The sequence below is a fragment of the Temnothorax americanus genome, unplaced genomic scaffold (genome assembly GCF_048541705.1).
Source record: "Temnothorax americanus isolate GAGA-0224 unplaced genomic scaffold, ASM4854170v1 Scaffold10, whole genome shotgun sequence".
Classification (NCBI taxonomy): domain Eukaryota; kingdom Metazoa; phylum Arthropoda; class Insecta; order Hymenoptera; family Formicidae; genus Temnothorax; species Temnothorax americanus.
Window position 1 is genome coordinate 3,641,858 of NW_027509231.1, and position 21,479 is coordinate 3,663,336.

The 21,479-nt window shown below is 43.8% G+C and overlaps 1 protein-coding gene across 2 annotated transcripts in view; it reads right to left on the minus strand.

The window, feature by feature from the left end:
• The window catches only part of Wb (wing blister), a 152,734-nt gene that overhangs the window by 32,673 nt on the left and 98,582 nt on the right, over positions 1–21,479 (minus strand). Inside the window, exon 1 of one of the 2 annotated variants that reach the window (XM_077412014.1) lies at positions 17,005–20,260. The exons of the other annotated variant lie outside the window; for it this stretch is intronic. Within the exon in view, the coding sequence (XP_077268140.1) occupies positions 17,005–19,132 (2,128 nt within the window). The 5' untranslated portion in view covers positions 19,133–20,260. Of the gene's footprint in view, positions 1–17,004; positions 20,261–21,479 lie in introns of those variants that run through there. 2 annotated transcript variants of the gene reach the window in all.

Below are 21,479 nucleotides of genomic sequence, written 5' to 3' on the forward strand. Positions count from 1 at the left end.
AAGCGTAACTTATTTTTCAGTTTTGCTCTATTCTTGAGACATGTTAGTTTGGTATCTAATGGAAATAAAAGTTAATTCTCCACAACACAAGTCTGACGTATCGTTTGATCAATTCCAGTGCCTCCTGACATATCTCGATATTCGTCACGATTCTTTGATAATGCCGCGGATGACGGAATTTCACTCCCGGGGAACTATCGCTGCTCCTGACAGCAACGAGCGCAAACCGTTGATATGCATTAACCACTTGTCACCTTGACATATCAATTAAAATTCTCAGCGATAAAGAATCTTACTAATATTATCATACCGGTGTGATGTCGTTCCAACGCGTCGAGTATGTGTCTCATTTATTATCATTAATATCTAAAGTTCTAAACCATCTAAAATACACGTTGCATAAATTATCGCAAATTCGCAACGGTCAAAAAAGACGCGAGACCCACGGCTTGCATTAGTATCGAGTATCGTTACTCGTTCGGTTTTTAGTAACTTTTGATGCAAACAGACATTATTCAGAAATTCAATTAAGAATTAAAATCAAAAGATTGATAATCGCTTTCTCCAAATCTCTCGTCGAGGGAAGATCGATCTTGGGAAAGTAATTGTTAAAGTATTTCCCCGGTGAAACACACCCCGTAGATTCGCGTGAGGATGCGATCGAAGCCGCCGGCCGATCTCGAAATCGCCATCAGACGCGATTTGCATTTCGTATGCTCGTCCGCTCTCGTCCGGAGTCACGTTCGTTCGAGAGCTACGCGTCCGTCTGTCGTTGGCGGCAAATTGACGCACGCGATTAATCACGGATACCGCGCCTCTCTTCGCGGCCACTCGCCTCCACCGGAGAGGAGAAGAAACCGGAACGTCGCGTTGATCCCTCAACCTTAACGAGTCCGCGAATCGCTCTACGCACTCGTAGATATATCTTCGCGGACCGATCTGTTTACTGCACGGCGAAGAGAGCAGCACTCCGGTCGCGCTGCTCATATATACCTTTTGGTCTCTGCTCACGCTCATCTTCGCGGGTATGCGCTGCTCTCTGCTGATGGAGATTGTAAGACGATAGTAATGCAGTTTTGTTATGAAATACGCGGGCAGTTAAACCTGCAGGGAGTGAAGCGATTGCATTTATTTTCCGCGAAAAGAGTGTGTTTTATTTGTTAAGAGAGTTGCAAAGCTGCTATGTGCAATACTAAGAACTCATTTGCAATACATAAAGCAGTATGGCTGAGCAATAACCTTAATAATCAAAATAGTAATAATCGCACAACGTGCGATGCATAACTTGAATTTAGAATTGTTCCGCAATTATATGCTCCTTCTATCAAGAAAACAAGATTTTTCTTTCAACTATCTTTAACGCTTTATAATCTATCTGTTTTTGCGAATAACAATAGATTTAATTGCCAGATGTGAAGATAATAACAAAAGCGTGCACCTATCAATTGTACTAAATAGGATGACATTAGGAAACTCGTGAATATTTATCGCGCAATACCGACCGAGATTAATTGCGATATCAATATTTCACGTAATTAAATTCTAGCCGATAGATTTCTTTTTAACACGTACCTTCAAATCGAGTTTCCGTCTTAACTACTCGTCATTCTGACGTATCAATTAAAACGAATATTAATGCATAGTATGTACATACATCAGTTAGCAACTGGGCTCTCTCTCTCTCTCCCTCTCTCTCATTCTCTCTTTCTCTTTCTCTCTGCGCGAACGTGTTTGTCGTCCTGCGGTATTCGTCATTCCAGTGGATAACGATTTATCGCATAAAAATGTGAACGCGTGATGGTTACGAAAGAGGTCCACGCACGGTTGGTCCAGCATACAGGGTGTGTCGCGACACTCTAGGAATGAATTCCAAGACGAAGCTAAATCTTTTCTGTGGAAATGTCAAGATAATTTTTCGGCCATAAATAGTTTCAAATTAAGCATCAGATGTGCAGATGTAGTAAAATCCTTTTTTTCTTAAATCCATTTTAATTTCAAGCAAAATTTTGATGGCGGAAATCTTTTAAAATGCTGAAATACTTTTGATATAAAAAATCACAAAGTTCCAAAAAAAAAAATGACGACGATTATAAATATTGTAATAATGGAAGATCCACTTCAAGGATAGAATTTTAAGTTTTGTTGGCACAAAACTTAAAATTCTATCCTTGAAGTGGATCTTCCAATTATATATTACAATATTTACAATACACCCTGTATGCACACACCTTCGTTCCGCGGGTTCATGCGTTGCGGTATCACGACCCTTTTTTCCATCGATTCCCGAGTAACTTAACACCCGACGCGATTTCAACCGTGGATTACATTTCGCACTTTCGAGCCCGTCGGTTCATATTTACCGCCTCAAGCCGGTCGTTAAATCTCGACCTTTTGTTTCAGACACTCTTATACGGTTTATATATTGTATTTTCCCTCGGTAACAATCAAGCCGGTCATGTTCAACTGCAACTAACGATTCAGTAAGACGAATGATTGAACCCTCTTGATCCTGTCTCTAGACATTGCTCGTTAAGTCGAAAAGAATAACTAATTTCCACGAAGATATTTATGACAGTCGACTGCGATTAATTTACATCAAGCTGCATTATGCGTGGGCAATTAATTTAAATCAAGCTGCATTAAGGGATTGTGTGTACATTATATTGCGATGTATATATATAGCTCCCATATATTAGTCTATAATATATTTCTGCTGTTTGATCAATATATTAAAATAATTAAAAATGTAGGTATTTTTATTCAACGATCGACTATATAGCTAGTGAAAATATATCAAGTGTGAAGGATCCTTTAATAATCATAATTATTGCGATATTAGCCCGTAATGTCTCTTACTGGTGTGCGTGTTGCACATCTTTTATCGGCACACTGGCAAACAATTTTGCGCGATATACTCATAATTTCACTCATTACTTATCGAATATTACCGAGATACTGTGCATTCTATGTGCATCCGTTGCGCCGGCATGAAACGAGTGCGGAGATAATATCGAGGAAACACATCTTATCCTGGAAAACGAACGAGCGTTGATCGTTTGCCGCGATCGGATTTCGTTGATAGCAAAATGCATGTACATATATTATATTGAGATCCGCACAAACGCCACGCTGATAATAATTGCCAAGTGGGTGGCCACATTAGTTTTGCATTCGTATGATTCGTCTTGTCATCTTAACGAATCATATCGATTTTTCTCCTTATTGCAAATAGAAAGAACATACGTACTCTTGTCTAAATGACAAATGTCTTCTCCCTAAATAAATTAATGCCTAATATATCGCCAATGTAATTTTTCTCCAGAACAAATTGGATTTACAGACGCTTATTAATACTCGTGACATTTCACCTATGAATGAATTGTCACATACTTTAATGGTTTAACGGACGAGCGCGAAGTATATGTATAAGATACCATATGGACAACAGGTCGAGTCGACTTTTGCGAGACAAATTTGCGACGTGAATTACGATCGGACGAGAATTCCGACGAGTTATAGCGCCCATTACAGGCCCGGTACAAGCGGGGCGCGTAATCAATGTATCAATTCTAATCGCGCTTACACGCGAGCCAACTATTATCGCGCGCCTTAAAGTGCATTTGTCCATCGTCGACGCAATAATGCCACGAGCGAGCTTTTACACGCTCGTAACCCGGGAAAACCGTAACGAGCGTTATAATATAAGGCGGACGACGGTGTTTCTGTGTGATGGTCCCTTTCTTTCTCTCTGTCGCGTTCTCTCTCTCTCTCTCTCTCTCTCTCTCTCTCTTTTTCTCTCGAATCGGTACGACGAATGCAGCGGGCGTGCACACGATTACAAGCTCCGCTCCGGCTATAACTGGTCCAGCATCTAGCTCTAGCATTTCGCGGCGCGGCGCAGCGCACAAGGTGCAGCGAAATTCTTTGCCCGCGATTCCCGGTAAGTTCAATATGATTCAATACCTGGAAACGATTTCACCCCTCGTGTTACGCGCCTTCACGCGATATCGGCCGCTCTCGCTTTCGGCCGCTTGTCAGCTCGAAGCCGCACAGGGATATCGTCGCGCTCTCTCTCTCTCTCTCTCTCTCTCTCTCTCTCTCTCTCTCTCTCTCTCGCGCGCGCGCGCGCGCAACTCGATTACAATTTGTAACGATTAGAAGGTCACTCTACGTTCATAAATATGACACGTTAAACAAATTGACTAAACCAGCTCTCCTGCCTCAATAATAAATTCAATAATTTATTCTGTAACGCATGTACGTTTGAATCGAGCAAGACTTTAATCGATTTTAAAAAACGCATTGCTATAAAAGGGATTAAAGGGAAATAAATTCGAGCGCAGCCGATATGAGAGTGGCGTTCGGGCTACGATAAGGAATCAGCTTGATAAACTGTAGTGATCGGCGCGGAGGGACGATCGACATAATCCGCGTCATTCGTGCTCGTAAGTGTCAGATCGATCGACTTAGCTGAAATCTCTGAATTGATGACAATTATTCCTCACGGAGTAGTCGTCGAGACTGGCACGCCGCTATCACTCCCGTTCGTTCTGGTTGTATATTCTCCGGCCTCGCATGTCGCGACTGAACCGAGGGACTTGGAATAAGTACCTCGAAGAAAAGGGAATTCTCTCAAACTTAGCATAATTTCAATGCAAGTATGTCGATTCGTGATATTCGGATGCAGATTTAATCCCGCGAAATGACACTAAAGTGGAGGATACAGCGAGTACGGAAAGCATAAATTCGCGGAAAAACGCGCAAGTAAACTCTCGGAGCACGGAACATTAACTTCTCCATAAATTATTATAATCTTTGATATTTAAGTATTTTACGCATCTCTCCTTAGCCACTTGCCACAAGAAACGTCATTCTGAAACTACGAGCTAAGATGTTTCAGTATCATCGCCCCCGGAATATGTTCCTTGCCCGTGGGCCTTGGACGAATAGTTCTCGCTCGGCGTGAAAAGAGGCGTATTTCTACGCGGGCGTTAAATATATCCCGTGGCATCTGGAAGCTCGCTCTCAGATATGATTGAATTAAAATGAATCGCGCGCAATCCAAGTCGAGTCTAGCCGCGATGGCGATGGCGGCGGTGCGGCGCCGTAATTATCGGAGTATTGGCAATGCATCATTCGTAATTGACCGATTCCCGGTTACTTTATCCTGCGGAAATATCCTATATCTGTCCTACGTAGGAATCTTACGCTCTCCGTATCGCTACGCGTCATCATTTTCGTGCGATACGCGGCATAACACGGCGCGATCCTGCAGCGCCTCGACGATTTTGCCGCGCCGCACTTTTATCCCTTCTTCTAATCTTAATTAATTTCAGCCGCTTATTAGCCGTCGGCCGACCTCGCTCTCTGTCCGATATACTCGCGTCTTACGTCAGAATGGTCACGACGAGCCAAGGATGGCTGTCTGTGAATCAGTCATTCAGCCGGAGTGCGATTTAAAAAATTGCGGTACTATTCTACGCTCGTATAAAAACACCGGTTCCAATTAAATCGCGATTCAAATATCGCTGATTTCTTAAGTAATCGTGGATCCAGTGGTACCATCAAAAGTTTGAATAATATTTTAGCAATATTTACCTTGACTTTTATTTATTCAAAGGCTCTAGCCATGCAAGGATGATTAATTTATCACACCTGAGATCAATAAATTCAATAGCTATTCGAAGAGAGCCCGGTTTAATGGCCAGAATACCTATAATCCACACCGTTCGAAAGAGACGATTAAGTTAGACTAGTTAGAAAGTTTGAACACCAGGCCCACCGATGGCGTAATCCTCGAGGCTGGAATAACGGGAGAAGCCGACGTCCGCGACGGATTTGTTATTATCTCGTATTTTACGAGTAAACAGTTTCAAGCTTAGACTCCTTTCTAAAAATATTCATCTCTTGATACAAAAACCTCAATCTTTCGTAAGAATTCACGCAATATATTTCAACTCCTAGATCTCGGATTCGTATTTTAGAGTTAAGCACGTGTGCTTTGCTTCACTCGTTAATTGATGTGTTTTATTGATACAAATTACACCTCACTTTCGGCGGAAGCATTCTCGCAATCTAAAAGCGCTCGCCAGTTTTACACGTTTATGCGCCGAGACGCCACTTGCTACCGACTTGTTTCGTCGTGATCAACTGTCGGCGTCACTATTCATCAGAACGCACCGACTCTCTCTCTCTCTCTCTCTCTCTCTCTCTCTCTCTCTCTCGCAATTTACGACGCGCGATGAATAATTGCATCTCGGATGCGCGAGATGCGTCTTTTACCGCTCTCGCGATTGGCATTGGGCGCGAGCAGCCGTCTTTTACCGCTCTTTACCGCGCGCAATTGCGCGTCTGGTGACCCAATTGCGGGAATCGAATCTGCTTTGCGCTTGCCGTTTGAACCCGTGACTCACGGTGCGTGCACTTTTACGACGCGACCCGTGCGCGTGCATGTCGACCCCTTTAATCAATTTAACACGCAGCGCGCGCAGCTTAAGGGCTGGCTGCGCGTTACTTCGCGAGAAAGTCACGTAACCGCCGATAAGCCTCACCGCGCGTCAGCGTAAATTTTATATACGCCAGGCGGTCCGGAGTATCACCGCGCATTCCTGGCCGCGGCTCTTGAAATTTGATTTAGCAAAACTTACGTCCGGATCGCGTTTTATCTCTTATCAAAATATATATCCTCTCGATGCGACGGGTGCGGCGAGTCATCAGTTATATAGCGCGGATCTCTTATTCGTATAACGCGACAACTAATCCATCCGGCCGTTACGCATACATTACTTTCGGGGAAGAGCGGAATGTATAATGAATATCTTGAAATTTATGTTAATTATATCGTAACGGGACGAGTCGTCGTCCCGCGCCCGGAATACTGGAAAGGGAACGAGAGGGATTGCTCCGCGATCGATCTTTCTCGATTTCGATTCGCGTCGAGAACGCGTCTTCCGAGAACGGATGATTATTCACCGTTTCGGCAAATCCCAGCGAATCGCAGGGAACCGCCCGCCGCCCCGTCATGCAAACGGAAATCTCCGAAATTCGCGCAACGAGAGCTTTTAATGAGGGTGCGCTCTCAACCCGGAGTACCCGCGGCAGATTGCACGCGGCATCTCGCCGATTATGCATATGCGCGCATGTTGCATGTGGATATTTCGACCGCAACGTGCCTGTAATTTCGGATTACGGCAATCATACGTACGTGTATCGCGAAGATCACGGATAAGCGAAGCCTGAAAAATAACCCGATGTGTGAGCCATTGTGCACGCGGCTGTGCTACGAATTTCCGTAAGGTGTGAAAACAAGAGGCGCGATTGCGTTGATCTTATACGTACCATATGTACGCCGCGTTGAAACTTATACGTTATATTTACGAGGGATAATTTAACCCTTTCGTGCGCCTGATAAATCGTACACACGTGAAAAATAAAACTAGAAATTTCTCTGAATGAAGTTCCGGAGGTTACTATACGCGTTACGGAAAGAAATAAACTGTGAAAATAATTACGGTTAGTTCAGAAAAAAATTCTGATGGGTCGCAGGTCGTGTCTGTTGAAATAGGCGCGGAAAGGTGAGGGCGGGGCGTGAGTAAGAAACCTCCGTAATCGATTTCGTCGACGCGAGTTAAGCCCAAGTATATCGATAATGAATCCCGTGCACACGCGCGTAATACAAAGTTATACATCTCGTTTATTGATTTGCTTAAGACCAGCGCGCGAAATACGCTGCGATTACGGGATACGTCGTGTAATACGATGGAAGATAATGATACCGCTTCGGAGTGTAATGCACCTTAAGGTCGGGAATATTCTGCGCGATCTAATCGTTAATTGTGCAATAAAATAGCATTATCCTTGAGCCTTTTAGAGAATTACTGTATGCATTTTCAAATAGACCAATTAACGTAGCACGAGGTATCGAATTACATTGAGCAAGGGACGATTATATGATACTCGATTATGATACTTCTGCAAATGATACGGATATTAGTTGGTTTCTGCTTAGAAATCTGCCAATAAAGCGAGGGCTGCGTGCTCCATGTAGAGAACCACATATGTTCACGCGAATTAATCACGTACGTAATTAAGAGAAGGCATTAGTCGACGGCGCGTTGCATAGAATACTTATTACGGTGTCAATCGCGGGAGAATATCCGCACGTTTATCGCGCGGCGGTATCCCCTCTCCCCCCCGCGCGCGGAATAACATTCCCCGATAATTACACGGTCGCGAGTGTATACGGCGCGCGCTCAGGATACACAAATGTAATTTCTCATAATCCCACAATATGCCGCACCTGTCCGCGCGCCGTGTTATTACCGCGAGTCACCGCGTTTCGCATTATCTCCCGCCCGTGGATTTTCACTGCCTAAATTGCGATTCACCGGACAGCAATCTCGACCGCCTACAGAAACGTTTACCGTTTCCCACCGCGAGCTCCGACCGCCTCTCTCCGCTTCGTAACGGAGCGCGGCCCCAGACCTTTCTGCATTGTGAAGGGTCAAGGTTCGTTATGCGAATCGTTCGGCCGATTAAATACCGCAAGGCAATCGGCGCGATTGGTTTTTGCTCGGTGCCGCGATCGCACCGGGAAAATTCGCGGAATACAAACGAACGATTTAAAGCTCAGCGCGGCATTAGGACATCGTACGATCCCGCTAAGCCGATAAAACGGAGAAATATTGAGTTGTATAAACGCCAATTCTGTGGAAGTGAGATAAGATAGCATCGCAAACTACTTCCGTCTGAAGTATACCGGCGCCTGTCTCGCCGCTAATAATGTCAGACTCGAAATCATTTTACGTTTACGATACGCCGCGGTTTAAAAAAAAATGCCCAGCTTCCTCCAAGTGCCAGCGCATCGCCGCGAGTGTATCGCGTAGCCGCGCGGCCGACGAAAATCGACTCGCGTCGCTGGGCGAGCAAACGGACGAGCCGATGCGGTTTTCTTATACAAATGGGGAACGCTCGCATAACGACAGTTGCGCGACGATCAGATATCGTCGGCGGACTCGCGAGTCGACTCGATTTTCCATCAACCGCGCGAATCGCTGATAAGGTAATTAATTGCCGACCAGCAATTCGCTGATGCCTGTCCGCGTCACCGCGAAATTACTTTAACGCGTCTCACGCTGCGCGCGTATACGCGACGTTATTTAATTGCGCGCGCTTAATTACGTTTATTCGCGGCGGCTCGGTCGTTCGGCGCAGTGAGAAACACGCAGAAATTACAATCCTGCATCTATAAAGTAACTCCCAAGTCGTTATTAACATATGTACAAAACCGGCGATTTAAGTTACAACTAGCCTCTGTCTTACAATTTTATTTAGGGGAACCTGCGAGAATTGCTGTAAACGTGGAGACTCGCTGGAAAATGAGCAATTATAATTATTCAAGTAGTCGATTAAAGTGTTATTAAAAACGCAGATTTAACGTTTAAATAACATGTGCACTGTTAAATTCACCCGTATGAAGTTAGCCCCCAACATTAAAAAAATTTAAAAGCTAATTTTTTTTAAATGTTGGGGGCTAACTTCACACAGGTGTTAAATTTGAAGTGTCCAATTATATACTCAATTTGAGTCATTTTTAACCATTTCTATAAGTCTGTATCACTGCTCCTCATTCAATATATCATTAATTTAACAATGTCAATTTAACTAAACACTAAACCAAAGGAGTACAAATAATACTATTTTGTGTTAAAATAATAAATTTCGACACACATAGCAGCTAAAAATAACAGAATGTTATCTAACTCAAAATATTGATTTAAATTTCATCCTTAAATATTTATATAGCACGCACAATTATGGATCGTTCCATTTTCCTCATCGGAATCTATTTTTGTCACTTAGGTATCTATTATCGTCGCGCGTATAATTGTCATCCGGTTGTTATCGCGAACAATGACGCAAGAGAGAGTTCGCGTTCGCGCGTTATCGCGCCCCCCAAGTCCGTCCGCGATCGCGATCGCAATCGCATCGCCTACGCCCGGGCATATACGCGGGCCCTCGTGAGGGCAACAGCGAGTACCGCTCAAGCTGCATAACGACGTAGTTATGTACTCACGTATGGTATCCATCCGGTAATGCCCGGCGGCGGGATCCGGTGGTGGTGCACCTATCCGTTTTGTTTGCTTCGCACGCAGGTGGATTAGAGGCCCCATGACGCTGGGCTCTCGCGCTACACCTGTTATTGAATAATAACCACGTACGGCCGGCCGATCCTCAATCGGGATTCCCAACCGATCCCCGGCATCGCGTAGAGAAAGACGTACGCGTTGCACGAATCTACCTATATGGGTTGTTAGGCGGATTACCGTAGAAAATCGCGGAGCTCGCAACGAGCTGCGAAAAGAAGTTCCTCGCGATTCCCGGGAATATCGGCACACGATATACCGACATGGCTTCGATAAGATTAAAAAATTGGAATAAAAATGAAAAGACGCGAGGAAATTAAGGGTTCCGAAAATGTAGCGATAAAACGAAGAAATGCAACGAGTATAACTCAGCATTGCGATAATATGCACTGTACTTGCCGAAGGACTTGCGTGTCGGTGATCGTTTTGTGCTCGATACCATATTCGAGCTGCATTCCGCAAAGATAGGGAAAAACGCGTGACAGCATCTTTATTAACTCTTACCTCATCAATTATTACAAATCCTCGGTTGCACCGCATAATTTAGTTGTCAACTACCGTATAATAGGCTTCACCATAATGCGATGTAGAATTTAGTAGGGGATACCGTTGCTATATGATATCCGTGAGATCTAAAGCAACGGATGTAATTCGCGGAATAATGATTTGCGTTATTATACGTTATGGAGAATATATCGATTCATATACTTCGCCGGCTTTGTAAATCATTAATATTCGGTGTGCTATTTGAATTGATAAATCATAAGATCGTATTTGATATAGATATGATAATTAATAAAATAGTTATTTATGTATATATTTATTTATTATCCTAAACTTTTAGAAATTATTTTTTTTAAAGCTATTTATCAGAAATCATTAAATTCTTAAAATAAAGATTTAAAGTATCTAATTTTTTGACTGACGATTTAATATATAGATCTGTATGGAGTCATACATCTCATATATATAATGGGAAACAATATTATATTTATATAATATTCTTATGAGATAAAAAAATATTGCAGAACTTTCCTTCTTCTTTACAGTGCATCGCACTAGTTCTCGATGTGTACGATTGTGCGATCTAAATCTTTTTATGATATCGTTCAAGATATCGTTACGATATCGATTAAAAATCATTCCTTCGCCCGCAGTGCATATAGTGCGCTTATCTGCGAAACGATAACTAATGCAAACTATTATTTATGATTACCGCCGCAGAGCACTGCGATCTGATCTGATAAACACGGGATACGATGCAAATTGTATGGACCACGGGCTCTTGTACTGGTACTCGATGCTAGGCGAGACCATATTCGAAAAGGCATATGGCACGTAGCGTAAACAGCGGCGTTGCAACGCGAACGTGACGCGGAATGCACCGCCACGTGCGGTGTGGGCCGACGGAACGAGCAGGAAGGAAGTTCGCCTTCTCGTGTTTGACCGGACACGCGCGGACTGCCGGCGAGATATCGCGAGATATATGCCTACACGCTCCGGCGCGGCGCGCGGAAGATGCAGCTCAAAGCCGCCGCGCCGCGCGCGCGCGACCGAGCGAGCGGTGGATCGCCGCGGGCGCGATGCATTGTACCTTGTACCTCATGCCGGTGAGAAAGAGAAAGAGAGAAAAAGAGAAGAGCCAGCATCTCATCTTTTTCTTTTACCTCGTTGCACGACTTTCGTGCATGCGACTCGATTGCCCTTCTTTACCGCAGATTCCGAGTCTTTGTGCATCGCGGAGCAATTAACGTTAGTTAGAATCTGACGCTATTGTCTCATAAAACCTACGTGCCAATAAAATATAAAATATAAAAAAATCTTGGATACTTTTCGAAATGAGAGATTGTAATTCTGTTCGTCAATGTCGATCGCGAGCTTCAATAAAATGATTTTTCACGCAGCGTCACCTATACGCAAATGACGGGCTGCCAAGCGCGAAATCATACAGAGCTGTCGTTTAATTAGACTCGATCAAATGTCGGCATCGTAATCGCGATTATTGAGACGTTGCATCTGCTCGTGTTAAAATGTTTAACGACGCTGATGATCTCAATTCGCTTTGCTTCTACCTCGTGCACGGCACGAGAACGCTGGAAGATGTTGTAATGCGTATATAGGAAACGAATTGCGGATTTACGAGCCGGGACGGGCAGACCTTGATACACGCGAGATACGGTGATAAAACGATTAACCCGTGAAAGTTTATCACCCCGACTACCGGAACGCCGAGTATAGAATTTTCAAATGTATAAATCATAAATTGTACGCTAAGTTGCATATTAATTTCTAAATTAATTGCTGTGAATTATCTGATACGTGGCGAGACTGCGTATGTATGTACATGTGTGTGCATCTGACTTCGATATTCTTTCGGGCATGGTAAACTGAATATCGGTCTCCACGAACCGATGAGATTGGACCACCCATATGCACATACGGTAACATTTTTCTCAAGAAATCTCGTGTAAAAAGATCTGCGACTAATTGCGAACTCTTCCTCTCCCGTAAGATCTTTCTTGTGGCAGATCTTACCGGATTGACGATCTATCGGAGGTAAAAATAGCGTTACCAAATACGACACAGGGTATAACTTTACGGCGGAATAAGATCACGACAAAGGCAAGAAGAGACTGTGACTGTAACGAGCAGACCAGCATGACGATGACATTAAAGTATATAGAAGTATAGACGTGTGCATGAGAGAGAGAAAGATAAAAAACGAAGACGGCTCATCCCTCGTGGTAGAAGCTAACTAATAAAACAAAATCATCACTATTAAGATATCTATCAAACGATAACTATATAGATATAGAATAAGTGGAATTTGATGTTAATAGTCCGTGCTATAATCCTGAAACGTGATCTTCTTGTTACAATCGTCAATAATTCCCGCCGTAACTAACTATAGATCCATCCTTAAAACTAAACCGACGACGCAAGTTCCTTCACGAATACAACGTCGTCATTGTTACACGCGCTCTTTCGCCCCCGAGCCCCCGAGTCCGTTCCGCGTATATGTATAACCCGAAGCACCACGCCGCACGAAAAATTTTATCTCGACTGAGAAGCGCAAGTATCGCGCGAGTTGTTTCGCTTGAAAGGGTACAAAGGCAATCTCGCTTAGGCGAGGCATCATCGCGAAGGATCATCGCGGGAACGAGCAGGAATAAGACGCGTCTTCAGACCTTTGATCCGCGTGCGTGCGTGCGTGCGTGCATGGCTGCGTGCGTGTTACGAGCTCGCTCGCGCGCGCGCGTTTAAGTAAACCCGCGCGATGAGTTACAGCGCACGAAAATAAGAGTAAATAAGAGTGCGGGCGAGAGGCAACTTCCCGACGAGGAGCCAAAGGGGGTTGGCTGTATCTCGTTGTAAATTACTCTTATCATGCGCGTCTCGCGCGGTTGACGTCCTGACGGCCGAGAAGGTAAGAAACGCCGCGCGCCGTCGGATTGAAATGTCCCTTACGTTTCTTTATCGCGGCTGCGGCGACCCGCGTGAATTCCGGTCGATACGTCCGACGGCATCTCGAGATGCAGGGGAGATGATCTTGTTCTCTATATCGTCTTTCGCGCGATTTGTTCGGGGAGAAAGACAGAAACATATACATTATGTCAGCTGAATGCAAACGTTTGTGTTTAGCGTTTTGTACATGTCTTACGCTCATTTCATTTGTTTTAAGAAATTAATTGAATTTATAGAACTGTTGTGACATACTGAATTTGCATATGTGATGAATTACGCGATTTTGCGTTCGGAAGAACGCGCAATGCAATTCCCGTCTAATTAAACGTAATCCCTGTGACGAAAGTGATTAGGGGCAAGAGAACGCCTTCGCGATTGTCGTATTAAAGTCGTCTTATTTCTACGCGAAAGCGAATGGGAGTCGTTGGCACACTGCGAGTGACATTAATCTGCTTGAGCGGCGCCGATATGTCACTACAAGCTTAGTACTCCCATGATGTTACGCAATTATTCTTATGGGGTTTCTCTCTTTCTGTCTCTCGATGAGAGAAAACCTTTTTCTTCCATCATATATACTTAACATAAGTATTACGAAATATTCTCGAATATTAATATTTTAATTATAATCATGTTGCCGTTATTTAACAATTAATACCAAATTCAACTTTAATGCAAAAAGTTGTCGATAATGTTGCTATGTATGATATCTTTCAATAAACGAGTGTTCAGTATAATGGCTAATTATTTTCATAAATTTCCAATCCCTTCAATAGAACTTAATCCCTAATTTCTACATACAAAATATGAAATAGTATATAATACACGAGGAATATTTTCGTTCCTTTTTCTTAAAAATTGGCTATATTATTTGATAACACTTCATGCGTTTTATGTCACGATACTAAAAAAATAATTCAAAATATCGATCAAGGTACACGAAAACGCAACGACAGAAGTGTGCATTTACGGCGCCTCTTTGGACAGCCGAGTGCGTTGGTGCGCTCTTGCGCGCCCACCCTGATGCACTTTTCCACGCACGATTACCGATCTTCACGCATATACGCCCCAGACTCGCACAGACGGACTGCAAAATCGCTAATCTACGGCGAACGACAGAGCAAAATCAAAATTTCACGTTACGATAAAAAACAATTCGCAACTATCTTTACGAGCACGACGACACAGCGAAGTCTTTCTTATCGTAGACGACTTAACAATGTCCATTATTTCTTAAGTATGCCAGAAAATGCTGAAAAGAAACATAAATAACTAAAAATTACAAGGACTCGGTCAGCCGAATAAAATCATAAAGAAATCGCCGTCCGGTGAAATATACCACGTACGTACGAGAACGACGGTAGGATTGTTCAGGATATCGCGGGTATCCAACCGGGAAATTGAACAAATTAGTCGACAACGACGACGACGAAGATGACGGTGATTAAAATATGCGCGTTCTGGCGTGCGTCAACACACCGCGATCTACGCCCAGGCCACCCTGATGCGAGCGAGCGTTTCCACGCTCGCGATTACGGGATCGTCGCGGAAGAGCACCGGGGCCGGTTTAAACACCCATCACTTTTTGCACCATCGCCATCGTCGGGATGCACCAAACTCGCGGGATGCACTGAAAGCAACTCGTAACTTTGCGGCGACGCGCCGGTTCGCCGGTACGCGAATCGTGCCCGCGCCGTGTAATAAAATTGATTAATCTCGCGCTCGTGTAATCGAGAGATGATTATTGGACGTCGCCGCGCGGCTGTTTATTCATGCAAAGTAATTTACCATGTCATCCTATACTCATTAATTTGTACATTTCAGAGGGAGAAGCGCGTTCAAAATACGGAGACAATTAGAGAAATAAAACAATCAATTTTGCTGCGAGTATAGAAAAAAAGATGGAATAATTTGATGGTGTGTAGACTTAGTATCCTTGCATAAAACATTGTTAAATTGTATAAAGCAAGATAAATGTATATATATATATAAACAAAAATTTTTAAATATTATATAAACCTAACTTGCAAAAGTTAAATTTTTCTTTCTCGAAAGCTTTCTCTCAGAAGGAAAATATTAGTTAGTCTAATTTTCTTGTAAAATTGTTAAAGTGGCGAACAGAAATATGCAAAGATAAAATCCGTTATATCAGCGGGTATACTTCTAACATATGGAAGTATCCCTCTACGTGATTAAATATTTGCGGTATTTATCAGTGTAAATGTTAACACGAAACGTTGGCGCAGGCTCTAAAATGCCTTTCTTACGAGATACCTCCCTCGATTAGGTAAGTCTCCAAACACGGGAGATCCTCCTCCGCGCTCGACAACTTTCGTACCGACGTTTCACATATTTTCGAAGCGCGAATACACCGTTTAGCTCTCTTTAAACATACAATTACTTTATTATGCTCCAAACGAACGGAACCAGCATAACGCTGGCAATCTTAGATTCCGCGAATAATTTCCTGAAAAATTGTCCGCGAAAAATGTTTATCTCAATAAACGTTTATATACGATTATAAATAGAATAGAGTCAGATTACTCTAGTCGGAATACAATGTGTACACTGTGGCGTTGCACAAGTATTGCGATCTTCCCAAGTCTAATAGCCTTTCTCGAACGTTGATTACGATTTATTGCGTCGATGTTTGTATCGCGCGAAACTTCGTGCGATGCTCGGTTAATGAGCCACATCCGTGCCATGCTCTTCGAGTTCCTCTTCTCGTCGAAGGTCGAAGGTCGGCAGTCTAATCGACGTGAGGAGGTAACCGGCTAAAGAGGAAACGCTCCGCGCTCGCAAACCGCGAGCGAAAATCATAACGCGTAACTAATACGATTGTCGACAGATTCGCATTGTAACACGTACGATTGAGTAATTCAAGAGAATCGTTAACGCCTTCAAAAAATATTCTGTCCCATCTGCGCTTCGATTTTGCGCTCTATCAATTTATCGATCAATCTCGCCTATCAAAGTTCAAGTAATCTCCTCTTAATTGCGACGCGAGATAGTCTGACGAATTAGGGGCGTGGAAACGCTTAATGATATTGCATTACGACGATGCAAGTATGATTAATCCGCTTTAGCAGGAAATTAGTCAGAAGGTCTCTATGCGTGCGGCTTTCAGTTATTTATGTGGCGGTAGTAGAGCTTAGCTATTATAAAATCAATTTTTCTTTCGAACGCCGAAAAAAATTTGTTAATTTATCCTCTTTAAAACATCGATTAAATAAGAAACTAATAAAAGTATCAATAACTTCTCTATGTCAATTAATGTACAAACGTAAAAACGCTTCTTTTTCAACAGACACAATTGATTAATCGATTGGAATAAGTCAATCGAGTTAATCGCAATGGTCGAAAAACGTCGTCGGCTCCGCGAGGCATCTCTACTCACCGTACTTGAGTCCTCGCCACTTGATGGCCGGCTCGTGGTACCTGTAACTGGGAAGCACGATTCTGGGCGGCGGCCGCGTTTGCGAAGGACAAGGCTTGTAGACGACCATGCACCGTGCGCATTTCCGGTTTGTGGGTGTAGCCGCCGGATATGCCGGTTGAATGTGCACGTAGGCCATAGGGGTGACCGATTGCGCGGAATAATAATTCGTGTATCGTTTTCGCCGGTCACCGTTCGCCGCCTCGCGTCGGTCCGCTTTCTGAATTACGGCCAATCCCGTCTCGCCGGTCCTTCCCCCGTAGCCTCGCGCATTCTTTCGCCGTGGATCCGTGGATCGGATTTTCTTTCTCGAGAAACCGTTGTGCGACGACGCCACGCGATTGTCCTGCGCGAAGGTCGATCGATGCTCCGGAATGAGGGCCCTGTTACCGATTCCTCGATCCTGACTCGTCCACACGAAATTGCTCGTGACCATCAGGTCTTTCAAATCCTCGCCGCGCGTCACTTTGCGTCTCTTGTTGTCCGGTGGAATGATGGAATCCAGAAATTGGAAGGCATCACTCGAAGACCGTTCGTCATTATTCTCGTCACGAGATTCACTATCGCCACTGCTGTTTAGATCCTTTGAAAAAGTATTCTGCAGCAATCTGTCACTTTTATGAATCGGAAAATCAGTCATTCGATCGTTGTACTTATTATTACTTCGGTCATTTTGTTCACTGCTGTTAATAATCGATTTATCGAAGATTTCATTGCGATAAATACCGTTATCGCGTCTTCGAAATTTCTGCGATCGGCTCGAAGTTTGCGCAAACCAATCACGGCGCGGGCGCGTATCACGTCTCTTCCTAGCAGGATCTCCGCGATCCCGTTCTCCCGGCCAATTTTTACGATCGTGGATCGCCTCCGCGGGGCTCATCGCGGAAGATTGAACTCGCTCGCGATCCTCGCGAAAAAAAAGGAGCTGGTCCTCCCGCATTCCTGCAGCGAATTGCCGCGCATCCCCATCCGCGGTATTTCGTTCCGATGATCCAAGAATCATTGCTTGCTCTCCGGTCGAGGATCGAGAGGCTTCTTCAGCTTCGTTCAGCCTTCCGATGTCTCTATGATCGTTGATTGTAGGTCGGGAAAATGCGGGAGTGATTTCCTCTTTGATTTCCATAATCGCGCCTGTAATCCGCGAGATACGCGGGGATTTATGTTGATCGTCCAATCGCGCGTTCTTCTCGACCGTCTCGAGAATTCCTTCCCGATCGCCCGATTTCGATGTCGATGCTCCGCTCTCCGGAACACGATGATTACCAGTCCTCTTCGAGTTCTGAATATGACGAAGCATCAATGTCGACGAACGAAGATAGTTATCGACGTTAATACTCGCCTCCCGCGATCTAGGAGCTCGTGCGCCTCTACCCGCGACATCGATCCTCAATCCCCGTCGATCCTCCACCTTCGATTTTGATCTTGATCCCGTCTCTGCCGCGATATCCACCTCAAATCTATCGTTACGTAACGTCGAGGAAGTTACAATGTCGATCATCGCTCGATCGCTGCCCTTTTTATAACGCCGTCTTTCCCGTTCGGCGAGCCTTCCCGGTTTATTCTCGTCCGATGCTCGAGTCTCGGCATTCAAGTGCACGTCGGTTCGTATAATTACAGCGTGTTGATCCTGCTCCGAGGATTCATCTAACGTGCCGCCGTCTTCGTTCACGCGGAGATTCTGTCGCGACGGTCCGTCACCGTCGATTTTTCGATCGTCGACGTTGATCGACGGCGACACCCGTTGCTTCTCATAGATCATGCTAGTTTCCGCGGACGTCTCCTCGACCATCGATCCGTCGTCGCGCGGATCCAGTCGTGTGCTCCTCTTCCATCGCCTGTCACCGCTGATATCTCGCGGCTCGAGGATGATCCCATCCGTCGAAGCATAACTCGCGTCTTCCTTCGTCGCGGAATACTCGAAGACGGCGGAACTGTCGCTTTTCGACTCGTCGGTCGGAATCGATCTCGCGGAGCCGTCGCCTTCCGTCCGGATTGTCGACTCGTTCCACCATTGCGGACCTGACAGCAGAAGGGTACCTGCTCCGAGGGCCAGCACGCCCCAGACCCAGATTGATTTTCCGGGGTACATTTCTACCCCATAGTCAGAAGGGAGACTTTCTTGCCCCACACGACTCCTGTCATGACGATTGCATGTTTTCTCGAATGATATTTTATGGATACTTGATTGATGATAACGTTAAATATTATTGAGACGGATTTCCACCAGGATCAAACGTCGATTCGGAAAATATCAATGACCAACAATTTTTTGCATTACTATAATATATATAAGTTTACAAGAGTCAATAGTGTAATTTTTGCGACGTTTTAAAAGTCGGCGGTTATGTAACTTCGAGTTTTAAAACTGGATGATGTGGGATTGAAAGAACTGGAACATTGGCACCGCCCAGGATGATTCTTGAATATTTTTCATGCCGCAGTAACTACGTAAATTTTTTACACGATGATTTGCGACATTTTTATAATTTTTTAAACGTTATTCTTAATTTATACAAAGTATTATAATTTTGCACACACTCAATATGTTATATATACCGTTAGATCTCTCAGACGAAAAATTAGATTACGATAAAATTTTCATTTGTAAGATTTGATTATATATATTTTGTGAGATATGAAATTCAGAGAGATAAAAGATCATAAATTATTTTTACGATATAACGAGCATTTTAGCAAACGATCTGAGTTTGCTGTTTTATTTTAGAAAAAGTCAGTGACAACTTCGCGAAACATTCGATGAATCACTCACACTCCAGACAAGCACTCGTCGACGTAATCCTTCCGCAACAATTTCATGTTAAAAATATCTCACAAATTCCTGCCTCCATATATCAATGTTAATCGCAGTCTAAAATCATAGGATTTACGATTCCTTCGAGCTGGGGACACGGTAGCATAAAACCAATTTGTTTAAACTTTAACGAAGTTAAATTTCTCGCACCTAGAAATTCGCATTAGATAATTCTTGTGCGAAAGAATTCTCAACAATAGCTGAGAAAATCACGGAAATCTCGGAGTACAAGAAAACTATGCGTAAAATTCTCTGGAGTATTCTTTGACCGGCGATCTTATGTATAATTCTAAGCGATTATCTCACTTTGCTATTTTTTGGACCTCGAGGAAGGACCGGAAAGCGAGCGCACGTGGAATCACGAAGAGGTGAACGTGTGTTCCGGCCTCGAGCGCGGCTCGCGAGACACTGGCTTGATACCATTACCATTAGCTTGTTGGCTGTGTGGCTCTCTCTCTCTCTCTCTCTCTCTCTCTCTCTCTCTCTCTCTCTCCTTCCCCGCGCACCTCACTGTTGCCTCTTCTTCATCTTCTTCTTCTTCCGCGCCGGCATTCATGTTTTCTCCCTCCTCTTTTTCAGGAGACGACCGAATCTCCGTGTTTACTATGCCGCGCACGTGGGTGTGCGGGTATTCGAGCGGTTTCGGAGCATTGATACCAGGCGAGCCCTCTTCGTTGGACACTTGAGAGTCCTTTGATACGTATATTATATTGATGACATTGCATTCGCATTGTTCGATGCCTCTACAGCAACGTGAAATTTTATAAATATGCAAGTACTTAAATTATTAACTGGACTTAAACGAATTTTTTGGACTGTACGTATAAGCGCGCAATACTGCGATTGATCAACAAACGACTTCTTTGATACTATTGCATTGCACAAAATTGCTGGATGCACAAACAAACATTCTTATTTCATCGCACATCAGTTTATGCGTTATCTAGACCTACATCGATAAGAATATCTCGTCTATTTTCTGCTCTTTTGCCTCTCGAATATCTCGCTCGATTATTATTCATATTACGTTTCCCGTGGATTTTTGTTACATAAGCCTGAAAAACGTACTGAAAAGTGTAACGATTAATTTTATAAAAAAACTTAAAAATAATCGCTTAGTAATTTCTAAAAAATCTATATGTATATGTCGCGCAGAATGATTTAAATGACGGAAGTGCGTACTCATTGTTACAAGAAAGACGATGTATTGTCATAAGAAGACAATGCGCGATTTTAAGAATAGCGTACGCTCGCAATGGCGAAAAAAAAATTAAAATGTCAAGTCCCGATGTCGCGGGACGATGACAGATGCCGGAAATTTATAATTCATTCGTCACGCGCACATACTCGGAGTTTAAAAGGCACAAAGATCAAAGCGTCCCTTTTACCCGAGCTTAAACGCTAAAAAAAAAATTTAACAAAGATTCGGAAGAAAATAAAAATTCTCGTAAAAGTTGTAACGCACATTCGCGCTCGATGACCCGCAGAGATCGAGTACATTTCAATCGCACGTCATTTTCCGCGTTATGCAATTTCGACACGCTCGTAGACTGAGAAACGTGACGTCTATTAGCGTTGCCCTTTCAGCAACTAGTGGCAGACGGCGACGGAAATATATAGACAG